The following is a 14738-nucleotide window of genomic DNA, read 5'->3' as shown; positions in this document are numbered from 1 at the left end:
ACATTTTCCTTATTTGGGGGAGTAAAAAGCAATCACCATGAATTTCTCCTCCATGGTTTCAGCTCTTTAAACAAACATTAAGATACCACAAGTGTTCATAAAATACTACCCCAAACTTTTAAAATATCTTCACAAATATCTTCCTTCTACAACTCTATTTTGCTACTAGAACATCAGGAGAAAAATTATTAATCAGTGAAATCCAAAGTGTCTTGGTATTAATTTGAGCACATCACTACACCCACTGTAGAACAGACCAACGAGCAAAACCACCTGAGAGTATACATAAAAAAACAATAGCAAGGGGGTTACAGTTTCAATGTCATTATCTTTCTTAGCATTTCTTAGCATTTTATAGTTTTTAAACAAAAATTTGTTTAATTCCATACTTTTGAAACACAAGTGTTCTCATTAATAAATAAAGGGCTTAAAAGTTCATTATTCCATAGATTAATTTCCAGTATTTTTCCCCTCTGTCATTTTGCTTCATATATTTTGGATAATAAGGGGAAAATGTTCTGAAAAGAGAACAAGTTAAATTATATTTAGTGTAAATCTTCATGCTACAAACAAAGTAGCCTACTGAAATGTATGCACACCCTATTTTAATGTGACAAGTACTTTTCACTGTAAAAAAAATGGATCTTAAATGATTAAACCCAAATGTTAATTTCAGAAATAGCTTATGCAGTCTTCAGCTCTATTAACATTTGGTAGGTGAGACCCTGCCCTAGTGCAATTAGAAGTTGTAAGGTATAAAAGAAGAGTAGGCATAAGTAAAGGTCTTTTTATTTTTCTTTTGGGTATGTTTTGTTCTTAAGTATTAGAAACAGTATCAATAAAAAAGACTTGCACTTTTAAAAGCTCTATTCTCATCACATGTACTTGTGAGACAGCCCCTCTTCTCACAGAAAAAGCCCCGAACTAGGGATTAGGGACATACACAGCGTAGTGCTTACACATGTAATAGAACAGAGAGAGAAGCTCTGTCTGTATGAACCAGATTATTTCAGACTATCACTGCAGACAAAGTCATCTCTAGGGGCAGAAATAATAAAATACGTTTATAAAACAATTTCTAAACTATGCTAGGAAAAGTAGGAGGCTCATTCAATCTTCGCTTAATAAACCACTATAATTTCATGTGCCTTCACTTCAGAAAGCTGGTGGCAGGGAACGTGTATTCTGTTTATTTGTGTGTACATGGTGTCTCAAAACAGTCCCTTGTATATGCCTTTTATAATTGGATGGGTAATGGGTAGATAAATGGATGGACGGACAGATGGCTGGATGAATGGATGGATGAACAGAGGAATGGATGGATGAATGGATAGGGAAAAGAGCCTTCACAAAGTGTTGGATTACATCTCCTTAACATATTACATCTCCTTAACATCTTAGTAGTCCTTTAAATTGCTGGAAATGAGGCTCAAGTCTCAGTCTACTGTACTGTCACCAACATATGATTCATTAATCACGTGCTCAAAGTTTAAAATGATGAATTGTCAAATCTTCAACCAGTGGGAGGATTTTCTGCAATAACCCAGTGACAGGGGTTATTCAGCCTCTGCTTGGGCATCCCAAGGAATCCTTCATCCCAAGGCAATGTTTCCATTTTCAAAAAATAATTTATTTTGAAATACTTTTAAGTTTATAGAAAAGTGCTGGTACAATACAAATTTTTTCTCCCTCAGTTTCCCCAATTGTTAAGATTTCATCACATATGTGTGCTCTTTCTATGTAACTAATTTCTACCTATCCACCCATCTCTTTATCTCTATAATGTGTGTATATATATATGTGTGTGTGTATATGTGGGGGGTATATACATGTATGTACATGTGTATATAATTTGAATTTCCTGAATCATTTCAGAGTGTACTACAATTTTCTAACACATAAATATTCCATTCTATCTCTCCATCTGTCTATCTGAAACCATGAGTTCACAGTGATATCTCTAATCTCAATCCAAAACATCAGGGTTCTTTCTAGCTTTTTGCCCTTCAAAGTTTGTAATTACCTTCTATAACAGTGAAATATCTGAACCTCATTACTCTCAACATATTTACCAATTTCATTCATTTATTCAGCTATTACTTGCTCAATGTAATTAATCTCCCAGCCACGTTGGTCCTCTCCTTCACTCACCCCTTCTGCCTTCTCATTTTCCAATCCCCCCTCCCTTGCCCACTCCCTTCTCTCAGGCCCAGCAAGCCTATCTCTGTTGGGTCATCTCTAGGCTCCTCCTTCCTATGATAGCCATACAGTGGGCCTGCTGACAACTATTCCTCACCAAGATGGGAAGTGATGATGGGAAGAAAAGGGAAAATGAGCTACTTTTTCATTTATTAACAGTTATTAGGAAGCAATTCTAAAATCTGTTCTCTTAAAATGATGCCCATCAGTTCTACTTTTACTCCTTTTCTCCACCATAGCTTTGAAATATTTGAGGATAGGTTATATCCCAGGAATTTTCTTCCTTAAACAACACCTGACATGTCTTCTTCCTCTTAACATGCTTTCTAGGGTCTGGACCACTCTGAAAACATTCTCCAACAGTTGTTAATTGATTCTGTCACATGTATTATTTTCTTATATTCTCCCCATATGTGGCTGTCACTCAATGAGAAGGAAAGCAATGCCTGACTCAGGATGCACTGAATTATAGATGGAGTAGATAAGCGTCTTCTAAAAACCTTTCCTCTATCATCCTGTCCACCAAACTAAAACATTTGCTCCACTGATAGTGGAAATTCTGCTGGTCAAGTTCATTTCACTGACTTTAGAAGCAGCAAGGAGCAAGCACAAGGTGAAGGGCAAAACAGTGGTGCCTGGAGTGAAAAAAGATCTGGGCTCCAATCCCAACTCTGCCATCAATTAATGGTCACTCCCAGATTTTAACCACGAAATAGATATATATCTTGTATCATTACTGTAAGATTCAAATGCAATGAATTTTTACAGTTACTAGATAGAGTAGTCCCCTGTATATTATTAATTATCTCATTTTTTATTTGTTATTGTAAAATTCTTCCTAAAATAGAAATATCTTGAAAGGACACTTTAAAGTATAAATTTATAGTAAATAAAGGTGTATGAAAGATTTTATTAATTATTCCTCTGGAACAGAATATATGTGAAGCAACATAAGAATATTGATTGCTTGATGGATGATGATATTTACAAAGAAAAACGAATCTAAAAGGGAAGCACTGTGTTTCAGAACCAAGCATTTTTTATTGGACCATCCATACAGAGTTTTTATATAACTTCAGAACCCTTGTTTTCTTGAGACTATTACCTCTTTGGTTGTACTATGCCACTCAATTTTGGAGTATAACAAAGTATGGAGGTAGGATTTATGCAGTAATTTCTCAATAAGTACATATAAAAATGGATATAAGTTGATAAAAATTAATAGAACAGCATTACTGACAAGGTCCAATTGCATTATTAGTATAATTTTTAATCTAGAAAGTACAAATAAATGGGTATGTTTTTCTCAGTCAAATTTGTAGATACAATGTGTCAGTACTTACTGTGTTTAATTTCAATGCAGGTTTTACAATAAAAATTGACCAAAATGTTTGTCTGTAGTAGCAACCAAAGGTGTGACTGGCCAAATGCTTTGTTCTGAAATTGTTCATTTTTATATAAAAACACTTGAGAATAAGTAATATCAATTAATGCTGCCCCCTCTTCAGTCCAGTCTTTTTTTTCTGAAAATAGAGGGAAGGTGAAGGGTGATAGATAAAAACATTCTGAAAACAAATCATTCTAAAGTTGAAGTATAAAGTAAAAAGGGGTGGGCAAAATTCTTGATTTCTTTTATGTATGTTATACACACACTTTATGTGTCAATGAAATATTTATTTTTCTTTCAGTCATAATTGCTTCTTATTTCTTTTTATCTTCACTTCACTACTTATTTCTTGACATAATTGCTTGGCTCTTCTTTCACGATCCAGAAAGTCTTTCGGAAACAGGTTTTTCTCAACAAATACAGCTTTCAAAGCTAAAAATGGTGAAGAAAATGACATGTAAATTGTACTTGAAAAGGGACCCACTTAAATGAAATAGTGGGGAGAAAATATTCACGTTTCACTTCATTTAAAAATTATGTCTCTTTGAAACCTACAGTTTTGGGGAGAAACTTTTCTCTTAAACTTCTGTTATTCTTTTCACCTCCATTTAAATGTAAAAGTTAAATTTTACCAGAGTGAGTTCAATCAGTGAATGCATGTAATGAGAGAGAGCCACCATTTTAACAGCAGAAGACTGAAGAAGATTGTTTTCTATTTTTGTTTTTTAATATACTTAACAGCTATCAAAGAATCATAAAAAGCCCAGAACAAATTATTCTGTATTGAAATAAGACAATTAAAATAATCAAAACACAGTTTGACTGTCTGCATGACTGAACAAGTACATCTGAATCACATCCTGTTAAGATGCTTTGATCTGCAGGGATCTGTGGCTTCAGGGGAAGAAAAAAGAAAAGAGCCAAATTAGCCCCATGAGTGGTTACATGGCGTATCAGTGAGAAGTAAGAGGAAATTGTGCCAGGCATTCAAAAAAATAATTTCGGCCTTTTGCTTAATTTTATCATTTCAGCAAATGTTTATCAAATGTACATTATGCACAATGTTCTGTACTCAGGCGTAAATGAGGCACAAATATAACTAAGCCACAGGCTTTCTCCTCTGGTAGGAAGTAGGAGCAGTACCCAAATAACCAAAATATCACATAAAATAGGACACAGTTCTGAAAGATATAAGCAATGGGAATTGTGGATAAGCATATAAAGAGATTATAATAATATGCAGAAACCAGAGGAAAAGCTTTAAGAATCAGATGCTACTGCAGAGGACCTTGAAGTCCAGATGGGATTTTCACTGATAATGAGAAACACGGAAGTGAGCAAGGGCTACCACGTGGAAAGGAAATCTCAACTAGAGGGAACAAAGTGAACACAAGTGTGGGGAAACAGACATGCTGTTCGGGTAACTCTGAGTAATCCAATAACCTCCAACAAACATGTAAAGTAGACGAAGGAGATGGAAGTTGAATGAGGTAGAGCCAGACAGAGGAGCATTTTAAATGCCAAGCCAAGGAATTTGAAATAAACTATGTAAACGTTGGACAACTTCACAGTATAGTGGTATCTTTATATATTTAAATTGAAAAAACAAAATTGTGAACTCCCCATTCAAACCTAACGATATAAGTTAATATAGTCCCCACTTTTCTCCTGAATATTTTACAAGAACAACCAGAAAATTAGGGAAAACAACTATGCAAATAAATTCCATGTCAGGCAAAAACTTAAGACAGATGTAACCTTCAGCCTACAAAACATGAAGAAAGGCAGCCGAACGGCTGGGACTGGGCAGAACTCACCCAGGACAAAGTGATGAGAAAGGGGAGTGTGAGTGGAACAGCAACAGCAGGATCTCAGAAAGTATCGGCGCAGTGACCGCGAAGGGGAGCGGCTCTGTCTGCAGTGCCGAGGCTTTATCCTTCATTGACACCTGCGGGTGTACACAGGGGTGAACGAGGCTGGATACGAAAGCCCTCCCTTACGTCCCTTAGTTCAGAGAAACCAAGGAGGCAGGGCCACCTGAGTCACACCTGTGAGCCATTTTTTCGCTAAAAGCAGTCTGTGTGTTGTAAAAATTGAAGCCTACACTAATCATGTCACGAGTTCCCACCCAGGGACAGACTACAAATTTCAAGTCTGAGCAAAGTCAATTCACTAGGCTCATTAATTAAAAGAAAAAATTAAAGATAAATAATTGTTATACCATGGACACAGTAGTAGTATAAGCAAAATTTAAAACAAACCATTGTTTTCAAAGAACAGCAAAATGAATCAATCCACCCCCACTGAATAGAGAAATATTGTGACTGAGCATTTGACACAAATTGTTTTTTAAAACTTGAAAAAACACTTGCTTCTATAAAGGAAGTCCGAAGAACAAAAATGAAAGAACTCGGGGAAGAAACAAAGACACACAGGAAGTAGTAAAACGTGAGCTATCAGGACCGAAGAAAACGTAGAAAAAATATCATGACTGACTGAGCATAGACATAATGGCAACATGGAATACACAAATGAGAAAAACAAATAACAAGATGAAAATTACAAGGAGAACAAATTAAAGAGGAAAATGACAGATGTTGAAAATATAGATCCAACAAACACATAAGCGGGGTGAGTTCTTAGGATAGAAAACCAAAGCCGAACAAATATTTAAAGGCATCGCATAACAGAACTTTCTTCACGTAAGCAGCAACTTGATACACATGGAAAGGACATGCAGTCAGAGTCACCCAGGTTGGATCCAGGAGCCTGGGCTCAAGGCCCTTATGTAAAATTGACAGGTGTTTGAATACAGCCTACACACATCCTCCCGTATACTTAAGTCATCTCTAGATTACTAATAATACCTTCTACAATGCAAATGCTATGTAAATATTTGATATACAAAACTGTTCAGGGAATAATGATAAGGCAAAAAGTTTGTACATATTCATTACACATTCTACCATCATAGGCCTGATGACGTAGTACATATCGCCAACAAAGTAATGTCCTTTATCTAATATTTTCAATATGCAGTTGGTTGAATCTGTAATTGCAAAGGCCATAGACACAGAGGGCTGAGTGTGCTGTGCACTAGGAGTAACAGACTCTGAATAGTCAAAACAAAGGCATAGCCTAGCAAAGTTATTAGACTTGAAAGATAAAGACAAAATCATTTGGCAGCCAGACAAAATGATCAAGTCACTTAAAAGGGGAGAAATAAACCTTGCATTGGATATGTTCATGGCAGTGATCAATACCAGAAGGTAGCACAGCAATACCAAGAAGATAATTTGGGAAAGAACATGTGAGGTATGAATATTATGAATATCCAAGCCATGCCTCAAATCTAAAAGTGACAAGTAGTTTCAACATGCAGAGAATTCAGAGGCCGTTGTTCCCACGAGTCCTTTATAAAAAAATTACAACAAGATAAACTGAGAAATGACTGAGAAAAAATTGGAAGAAGATTTGGTGGTGAGCACTGAAAATTTTTAAATGTAGAAGGGAGACTAAAATACTGTGCAGTTGACAATGACATAACAGAAGGTGTATGCCACGTGCCTGACAATGAAGAAATGATTTAATTAATGAAAACTGTGAGGGTAAGGGAGAAGAAGCTTCATTCATGATAAACCAGTAATAGTTAACAAATGACTTAAACCAAGTCAAGTAAGAACAATAAAGCAAATTTAAAATAAATTTAAAATAAATAGGCACAAAGAAGGATCATATCATTGAACAAATTGTGTAGAGGAACAGAGAGAGGGGAATGGAGAAACATGTTTATTTTATTGCCGACTCAGCATGGACCTAATAGTGTCTTAGAGAAGTAAAGGTCTAGAGGAATTAATGAACCTATGATCATAAAGGCATCACTAGAAGAAACATATAACAATTCTCCAAATAAAAACAAAGAGTCCAGTAAAATCTTTAAAGTATATCTGAATAATAAATAGCATAAAAAGAATGTGACAAATACAAAACTAAAATGTCCAATGTATCCATAGAGGTAAGTGTGGTCAATTTCATGATTAAAGAAAATTCTGTAGTTGGATCCAAAGCAAAAAACCAATGCATATTTAAGGCAAAGTGTTTTAGAAATAAGCTAGTCAGAGAAAGACAAATACCATGTTATCTCACTTATATTTGGAATCTAATGAGCAAAATAAACTGGCAAACAAAACAGAACCAGAGGCATGGACACGTGGAACAGACTGATGGATGTTAGAGGGGAGGGTGTAGGTCTGGATGAAAGAGATGAAGAGATTAATCACAGAACAAGTATGCAGAAGCCATGGGCGCAGACAACAGTGTGGTATACTGGGGAGGGGAGGGCTGGGATTGGGGATGGCTGTAATAGTGTCAACCAAAAAAAATGTTTGCAGTGATTCCAAAAATTTTAAGTAAAAGGGTTGAAAAAGTATCCAGGCAAATGAGAACCAAAAGAAAGAGCTCAAAATCCAGAATCATAAATGCATATAGAAACCCTCGAAGGAAACACAGAAGCTCATAATCGCGGTTGCCAAAAGTAGGTGAGAATGGGAACTGGACGGCTCAGCCTCACGGAAGGGAGGGAGACTTTTCACTGAATAATTTTTTAATGTTCTAGTATTTACACTTTAAATATGTTGTGGGATTTTTTCCAGCAAAAAAATGAGTAAACCTGGAACTACCTCATAAACGAAGCTACAAATGAAAACACTTTCCATCTGCCTACCACAGTGGGAGATAATGTGGGTGTCTGTGCGTTAGCAGTTGGTCCTGTCCCATCTCACTACAGATTAGCACTTCAGAATCATAAGGATTCTGAGCACCTCAGAGCTCTCCTGGGACTCACTGTGGGAGCCAAAACGGTACTTCAGAAATAAACCGTAGCTGTTTTACTGCGGTTTGTCTCTAAACTAGAGGAAATATTTTCAATGTAATCAACCAGTTTTCAGGACAATTAAACCAATAACTAACTAATAGACCCTTGTAAATATCTTGAGAGAGACTATCTTGCTGAGATAACTCATTTCTTTTTATAGTTAAAAAACAGATGATAATAAAATGCATATACAGAAGTGGATCCCTGTTTGGGGGGCTTGGAGCTAACACTTCTGGATCTCTCTTCAAGAAAAAAAATATAAAATTACAAATACAAAGTTATTCATGAAAGTGCCTATTAATTTAGAATGAGAAGAAAATCTCCGCAAATTACTGGAGATTCGTAGACTTGAGTCCTTTTCTTCCAAGATCTCTTTCAGGAAACATACCTGAAATGCTCACCTGGAAATGATTCCTGCTTGCAACCTTTACCTAGAACACTCTAAAACTCACAGGAACCTCCCTAATACTCACAAAACAAGATAATCTTCATTGGTGTTGTTGGCAATCTCTTTTATGTGGCAAAAACAATGTCAAAATTAACCTAACACCTTCTAACTGGATAATGGTAACCATTTCTTCTCACTCTTCAGAGTCTGCAGGAAACATCTGCTAGGTCAATGGCATATTGTTTTTTCTGTAATGATTTGGGTGAGTCTGCAATATATTATGATACACGTTAAGATACCATTAACCACTTACTGAACTTATCTAAGATTATAAAAAAATGTCTTTAGCCTTGCTCTGATGACTTCTTGATGTATTAACTTGGCAAGGCTAACGTTTTCCATTGCTCAATGAATAATTTAGATATTGCTCCAAAAGATCCTGCTGATGTAAATAAAGTCTCTAAATCCAGTACTTTCTTTAAGTAAGAAAGAGTATTGGACCCAGCACACTTGCTCTCTCTCTAGAGCACACCCATGCCTTCCCCACTTCTTCCCCCAGGTGTGTTACCTTTGTCTTTGTTTCTCCTAATCTCCAAGGGCCCTTCTTCTCCCTCTGTAACTTGTTTCCTGAGCCCACACAGCTCAGCTGGCTCATATCTTTCTACTTCTGTGAATCTCTAAGTAAACTTTCTCTTATAATTGGGGGAAAACAAAGGAAGATTATCCTGGAAAATCTGATGAGCCAGATGTAGCCAGTGGGAAGGTCAAAAGCAGAGCTGAAGCTTCCCTATAAGAGGAAAGAAATTCCACCACTGGGCAACAGCTTCTGTCTGGGCTCAGCCTGCCCAGGATATTCCCTTCATTGTGGATTTATGAGGTCAGCCAGCCCTCACAATCCGATAAGCCAATTCCTTGTCATAAGTTTCAATTTATGGTCCTGCTGATTCTGCTTCCCAGAATCCCAACTGGTGTGCTTGCCATAAATATACTGTTTACCACAGGACAACTACAAAGGGAATGTTCTTATTGAGACAAATAAACTGGTTCACCAAGTTTCCTGTGGTTTGATTGGAATCTCTTGGATACTCTTTGTAAAGAAAGTTTGTGTTTATTTAAATATACAGCTTATTTTAAAGCACCCTCCTCCTCCCATGCAAGTGTTAGCATAGGAACCTCAGGGGTCAAATTTCTTGCTTTTTGGGCCCCACAGCTCACTTAGAATCTTGGACAGTAGTTCTCTTATACTACAGACAACACAAAGGGATCCATGGGGTCTCATCCCTTCTTCAAATTTTCTGTTTCCCTTCACACTTAAACCCAGCTTCATCGCCCCACCTAGCCTGATTCCCAACACCCTTTAAACTCATCTTGTACCAGTCTTCCTCTCTCTTTCTCTGCTCCAACAAAACTGACTTTTTTGTCCCTGGGACATGTTACCCTTATTTTCCCCTCGGCAGCTTCACACTTCTGTTCCCTGTCCTTGGAATCATCTGCCCCCGATTCTTTGGGGACTACTTCCTTCTTCTATGATTCCCCTCACTGATGCACCCCCTAACCCATCTCGTCACCTTACCTGGCTTTGTTTTCTTCATACCTCTTACCAATAACAATATCCAAACTTGATCTTCTTCTTAGAATTACTTATTCATCGTCTATCTCTCCAGGTGATAAATTCACTAAGAGCAAAGACTTTGTCCGCCTTAATGTCTCATATACCCCCGGCCCCCAGCATTGTGTCTGGTACATGGAAGCTGCTCAGCAAACATATTTGAAGACTATGAAGAAATGAAGAAATGAATGAAGATATCTCCAAACATGCCGAAGGGTGGGCTCCGTCCTCATGCTGGAATTCTTGCATTCCAGAGACCTGAGGGCTTGGCTTCCATAATGGTGACAGGAGGGTGATTCTTGGGTCACACTTTTGCATATCCATCCATTTGCCACATCCCTCGCTCTTCAACATCTACTGTTATGTATAAGCATTCACATCCACTATGTCCTACCTGGGAAAATGTGATATTTATACACTCATCACCTCACTAGTTGGTTGACTGCCTGACAAGATTTGTTATGATGATAACAAAAGGTGTTCTTAAAGTAAAGTTCTTAAGAATAAAAGATGTAGGAGTCATGAAGCTATTGAGAGATTTTCACCGAAAGGGAATGATTAAGTGATTTCAATGAAGTCAAGTTAATCTTTTGTCATCTAATTCTTCCCTTGCCCCCTGATTGGCCACTAATCAAATGAACACTAGTGGCACATCTCATGAAGGTGCCCTGGCAAGAAGGGACTTGGTGACTATGTAAGTAGAGCACTCAAATGACCAGCTGTTGTTAGTCTAAGACTGCCCAGTATTCTGAAAGCTTTCTTTCAAATGTACATCCTCCATCCTATCTGAAGTCCTCTAAATAAGGGCTTCTCAAACTTTAATGTGCATTTAAAAAATCACCTAGAAATCTTGTTAAAATGCACATTGTGAGTCAATGGATCTGTCTTGAGGCCTGTAATGGATGCTACATGCCTAACTTGCTTCTGGGTGGCACCTGTGCAGTCATCCACTGCCCACATTCTGATGTCAACGTTCTCATTCCTAAATCTAGACTCTAGATCAGTATTGCCAAGCCATCACTGAACTTCAGTTATCAGCCAGGTAAGAAAGCAACAGAGTGCTGAGGAATAATCATAATGCTGTAATACTCTTCCTATAACTCTTAAGTGATTGTTATTCAGGACCTGTAGAGACTTCTTTTTCTTTAAAAAAAAATCTTCTATGTTTAACAGCTCTTTTAGGTTCATAACAAAATGGAAAGATAGGTAAGATATTTCTCATAAATCTGCTCCCAGAGGTGAATAGCCTCCCCCAACATCAACATTGTTCACCAGAAAGCTGCATTTTTTTTTACCTGGCATGAATCTACATCGATATACCGTAATGAACCCAAGTACAGTTTATTTGAGGGTTGTATATTTTGGGGGTTTGGAGACAAGGACAATAATGTATATCCCTTATTATACCATCATACAGAGTATTTTCATTCTCCTAAATAGTTCTGTTTCTCCTATGTCTCTCTTCTCCCTCAGCCCCTGGCAGCTACAGATTCTCTTACTTTCTCCACAGTTCTGCCTCTTCCAAAATGTCAGATAGTTGAAATCATACAGTGTGTATACCTTTTTAGATTCGTTTTTTTCACTTAGTAAAGGTTATTTAAGATTCCTCCGTGCCTTTTCAAAGCTTAGTAGTTTGAGTTTTTAATGCTGAATAATATTTCATTGTCTGCATGGATCCAAGTTTATTTTTCCATTATCTATTGAAGGACATCTTGGCTGCTTCCAAGTTTGGGTAATTGTAAATAAAGCTGCTATAAACATCCATGTACATGGCTTTTCAACTCCTCCTGGCTTTTCAATACCAAGGAGCATGATTGCTGGATTGCATACGAGTATGTTTAGTCTTGTAGGCAATCATCAGGCTGCCTGCCGGTACGAGTTTGCATTCCCACACGCACAGTAGGAGAGTTCCTGTCACTCCACATCCTCATCAGCGTTCGGCATCGTCGGTGTTCAGGATTTTGGCCATGCCAACAGGTGTGTCGCCATATTTCATTGCTGTCTTACTTTGGATTTCCCTGATGAAATATGTGAAATAGCTGCTGAGCCTTTTAAAAAATATTTTTCCCAGATAATGACTTCTGTTTTGTATGACCCGAATCTTGGTGGGTATACGTGACTTTCAAGATGATTTGGTGCTATTATGTCAGCAAAGATACGATATTACAGGGAGGACTTTTACTTCTAAAATGTCTCTGAGTTTTGTGCTGTTTCTGGATTTTTAGTTATTTAAAATTCCCAGTGAATCATGTGTAGTGATATCTCATTTCATGTTTTATTTCATCGTTAGTGTATTTTTCCCGTTGCCATTTTGTCCCCTCTTACTCCCCTCCCCCCAGCAATCACCACACTTGTCAATGTCCCTGAGCCCTGTTCTCTTTTCCATCCTTCCCTCCACCCACTCACTTCCCCCACCACTAGCTGTCACCCGCTCTCCATCCATGAGTCTGTCAACATCTCATTTCCTACCCCAAATGAAAATATTCATAAATGTTTTCTTCTTGAGGTTTAAACATTTGTTTAAGTAAGAAGGTCTTTTTTAATATCAGTGATGTTTTCTTTATTGGTACTAGATTTAAAATTATATTCTAAAGCAAAGATATATTAAACTAAATTTTACTAAGGGCCTGTATATATCTTTCACCTGTAGTTTTAAGAACTGTGGAGAGAAATTTTGCATTTCAATGGAAAACCATGTGTTGTCAGGCTGTCAGATTCTACCTGAGTTCACCATTTTTTGAAACTGTCTTGCTATTTCTTTGTAAACTTCAAATCACCAATGTATATGTGGTCGAGGACTACCTGTCTCATCTGGGAGAGTTGGAAATACCTGCAAATTGGATTGGAAACTTACCTTGAACCAATTGTTAACCCTTACCAATTTTTCTCTTTACTTTTTTCTTTTTTCCCCAATTTTTCAATTCTTCCACTTTCCTACATCTGGCTACAATAATCTAAACTAACTTTTCCAGTTCTCACATCTGACTAAACCTGAGAATTAAAACCCAGCAATCCTTCCACCGTCTTCCTCTCGGGATCTCTGGGACTCCAGGACCACTGATCTGGGCCACCACCTCACAGCTTATACGAGATGTGCCCAGAAGGTGTCCAGCCAGGTGATGTGAAAAAATAGAGACATTTATTGAAGAAGACACACGATAAAAGGAACATTAAACATAGGACAATGATGCCTTGGTCCCCTGCAACATAGGCACCTTGGGACCTCACACATTTTTCCCAATTGCCATCAGCTGCCCTGTCATATTTTCTTGAATCTCATCAACAATGTGAAATCTCTTACCTTTCAAAGGGGATTTTAGTTTTGAGAAAAGCCAGAAGTCACAGGGCACCAAATCTGGGCTATTCGAGGGCTGAATTACTTGTGTGATTTGATATTTCACCAAAAAACTCTGCATGAGACATGATGCATGAGTGGGCATGTTGTGATGAAGCTGCCAATCACAACTAGCTGCTGCCAGTTGCCCCTAGCTGCAGCCTTCTGAATCGTCTGAACAGTTTCCTCAGAGGTATGTTCAAGCATAACACAAAATTTGATGAAGATTCATTGCTCTCCTTGCTCAATTACTTTGAATGCAACAGCCACACAGTACGTATGTGCATTCAAAGGTTTAAAGTCAGTGAAGTCGTCATTGTTTACTCATGCACATTCCAGTCCACTCTCTTTGGTTGCCAGGTTATATCAATGTCACACAAACTGTTCTCGTTATATTAACAATGTCCAGACACTTTCTGGACAAATCTGGTTGTTTCTCAAGGGCTTTCACAGGAGTGACACCAACAAGACTCTCCCAAAGACATCTTGTTAGATCCTGCTTTGCTTCACCTAGGTTTATGACCACCTCGGAGTTGTTCAGCTATGAAAGAGATTCCTTCATCACAAACAGAAGTGGGATAGCAAATGTTGAGCATCCCTGATCCCTGTGCTCCTGAAAAATGGAGACAGTCCGGAAATCTTCCCACCCTTTTTTTGTTCCGTAAACAGAAATCAGCAAAGGAACATCTGCTCTCTTATGTTCCGAGATGAGACCCCCTCTACCCTTTTCTCACAAGTCTAATGAGACCCGTGAATTCATTGACCAGCCTCTATAAAAGTCTAGGCCCCCTTCCTCTTCTTTGAAATGTTCCTCTTTAAAGAATATTCCTTCCATTTCAACAGCCTAATTGAAATCATCTGGTTCACTCATTCATTCTGCCTTTGACAGACCACCACCAACAGAGCTCACCTGAGGTATCACCAATGCAGCATCTTCTCTGCACTGGA

General features: G+C 37.8%; 1 protein-coding gene across 3 annotated transcripts in view; it reads right to left on the bottom strand.

Moving 5' to 3' along the window:
- Window positions 1-3514: 3514 nt before the first annotated feature.
- WDR49 (WD repeat domain 49) overlaps window positions 3515-14738 on the bottom strand; it is a 119773-nt gene continuing 108549 nt past the window's right edge. For all 3 annotated transcript variants that reach the window (XM_037046599.1, XM_037046601.1, XM_037046600.1), the window contains one exon: window positions 3515-4018. In XM_037046599.1, coding sequence (XP_036902494.1) covers window positions 3888-4018 — 131 coding nt within the window. In that variant the 3' untranslated portion in view covers window positions 3515-3887. The remainder of the gene's footprint in view (window positions 4019-14738) is intronic.

This window comes from Sturnira hondurensis, unplaced genomic scaffold (genome assembly GCF_014824575.4).
Source record: "Sturnira hondurensis isolate 20B ecotype Veracruz unplaced genomic scaffold, ASM1482457v3 Scaffold0005279, whole genome shotgun sequence".
Taxonomy (NCBI): Eukaryota; Metazoa; Chordata; class Mammalia; order Chiroptera; family Phyllostomidae; genus Sturnira; species Sturnira hondurensis.
The sequence above is the reverse complement of the archived record's forward strand: the minus strand, read 5'-3'. Positions and strand labels throughout refer to the sequence as shown.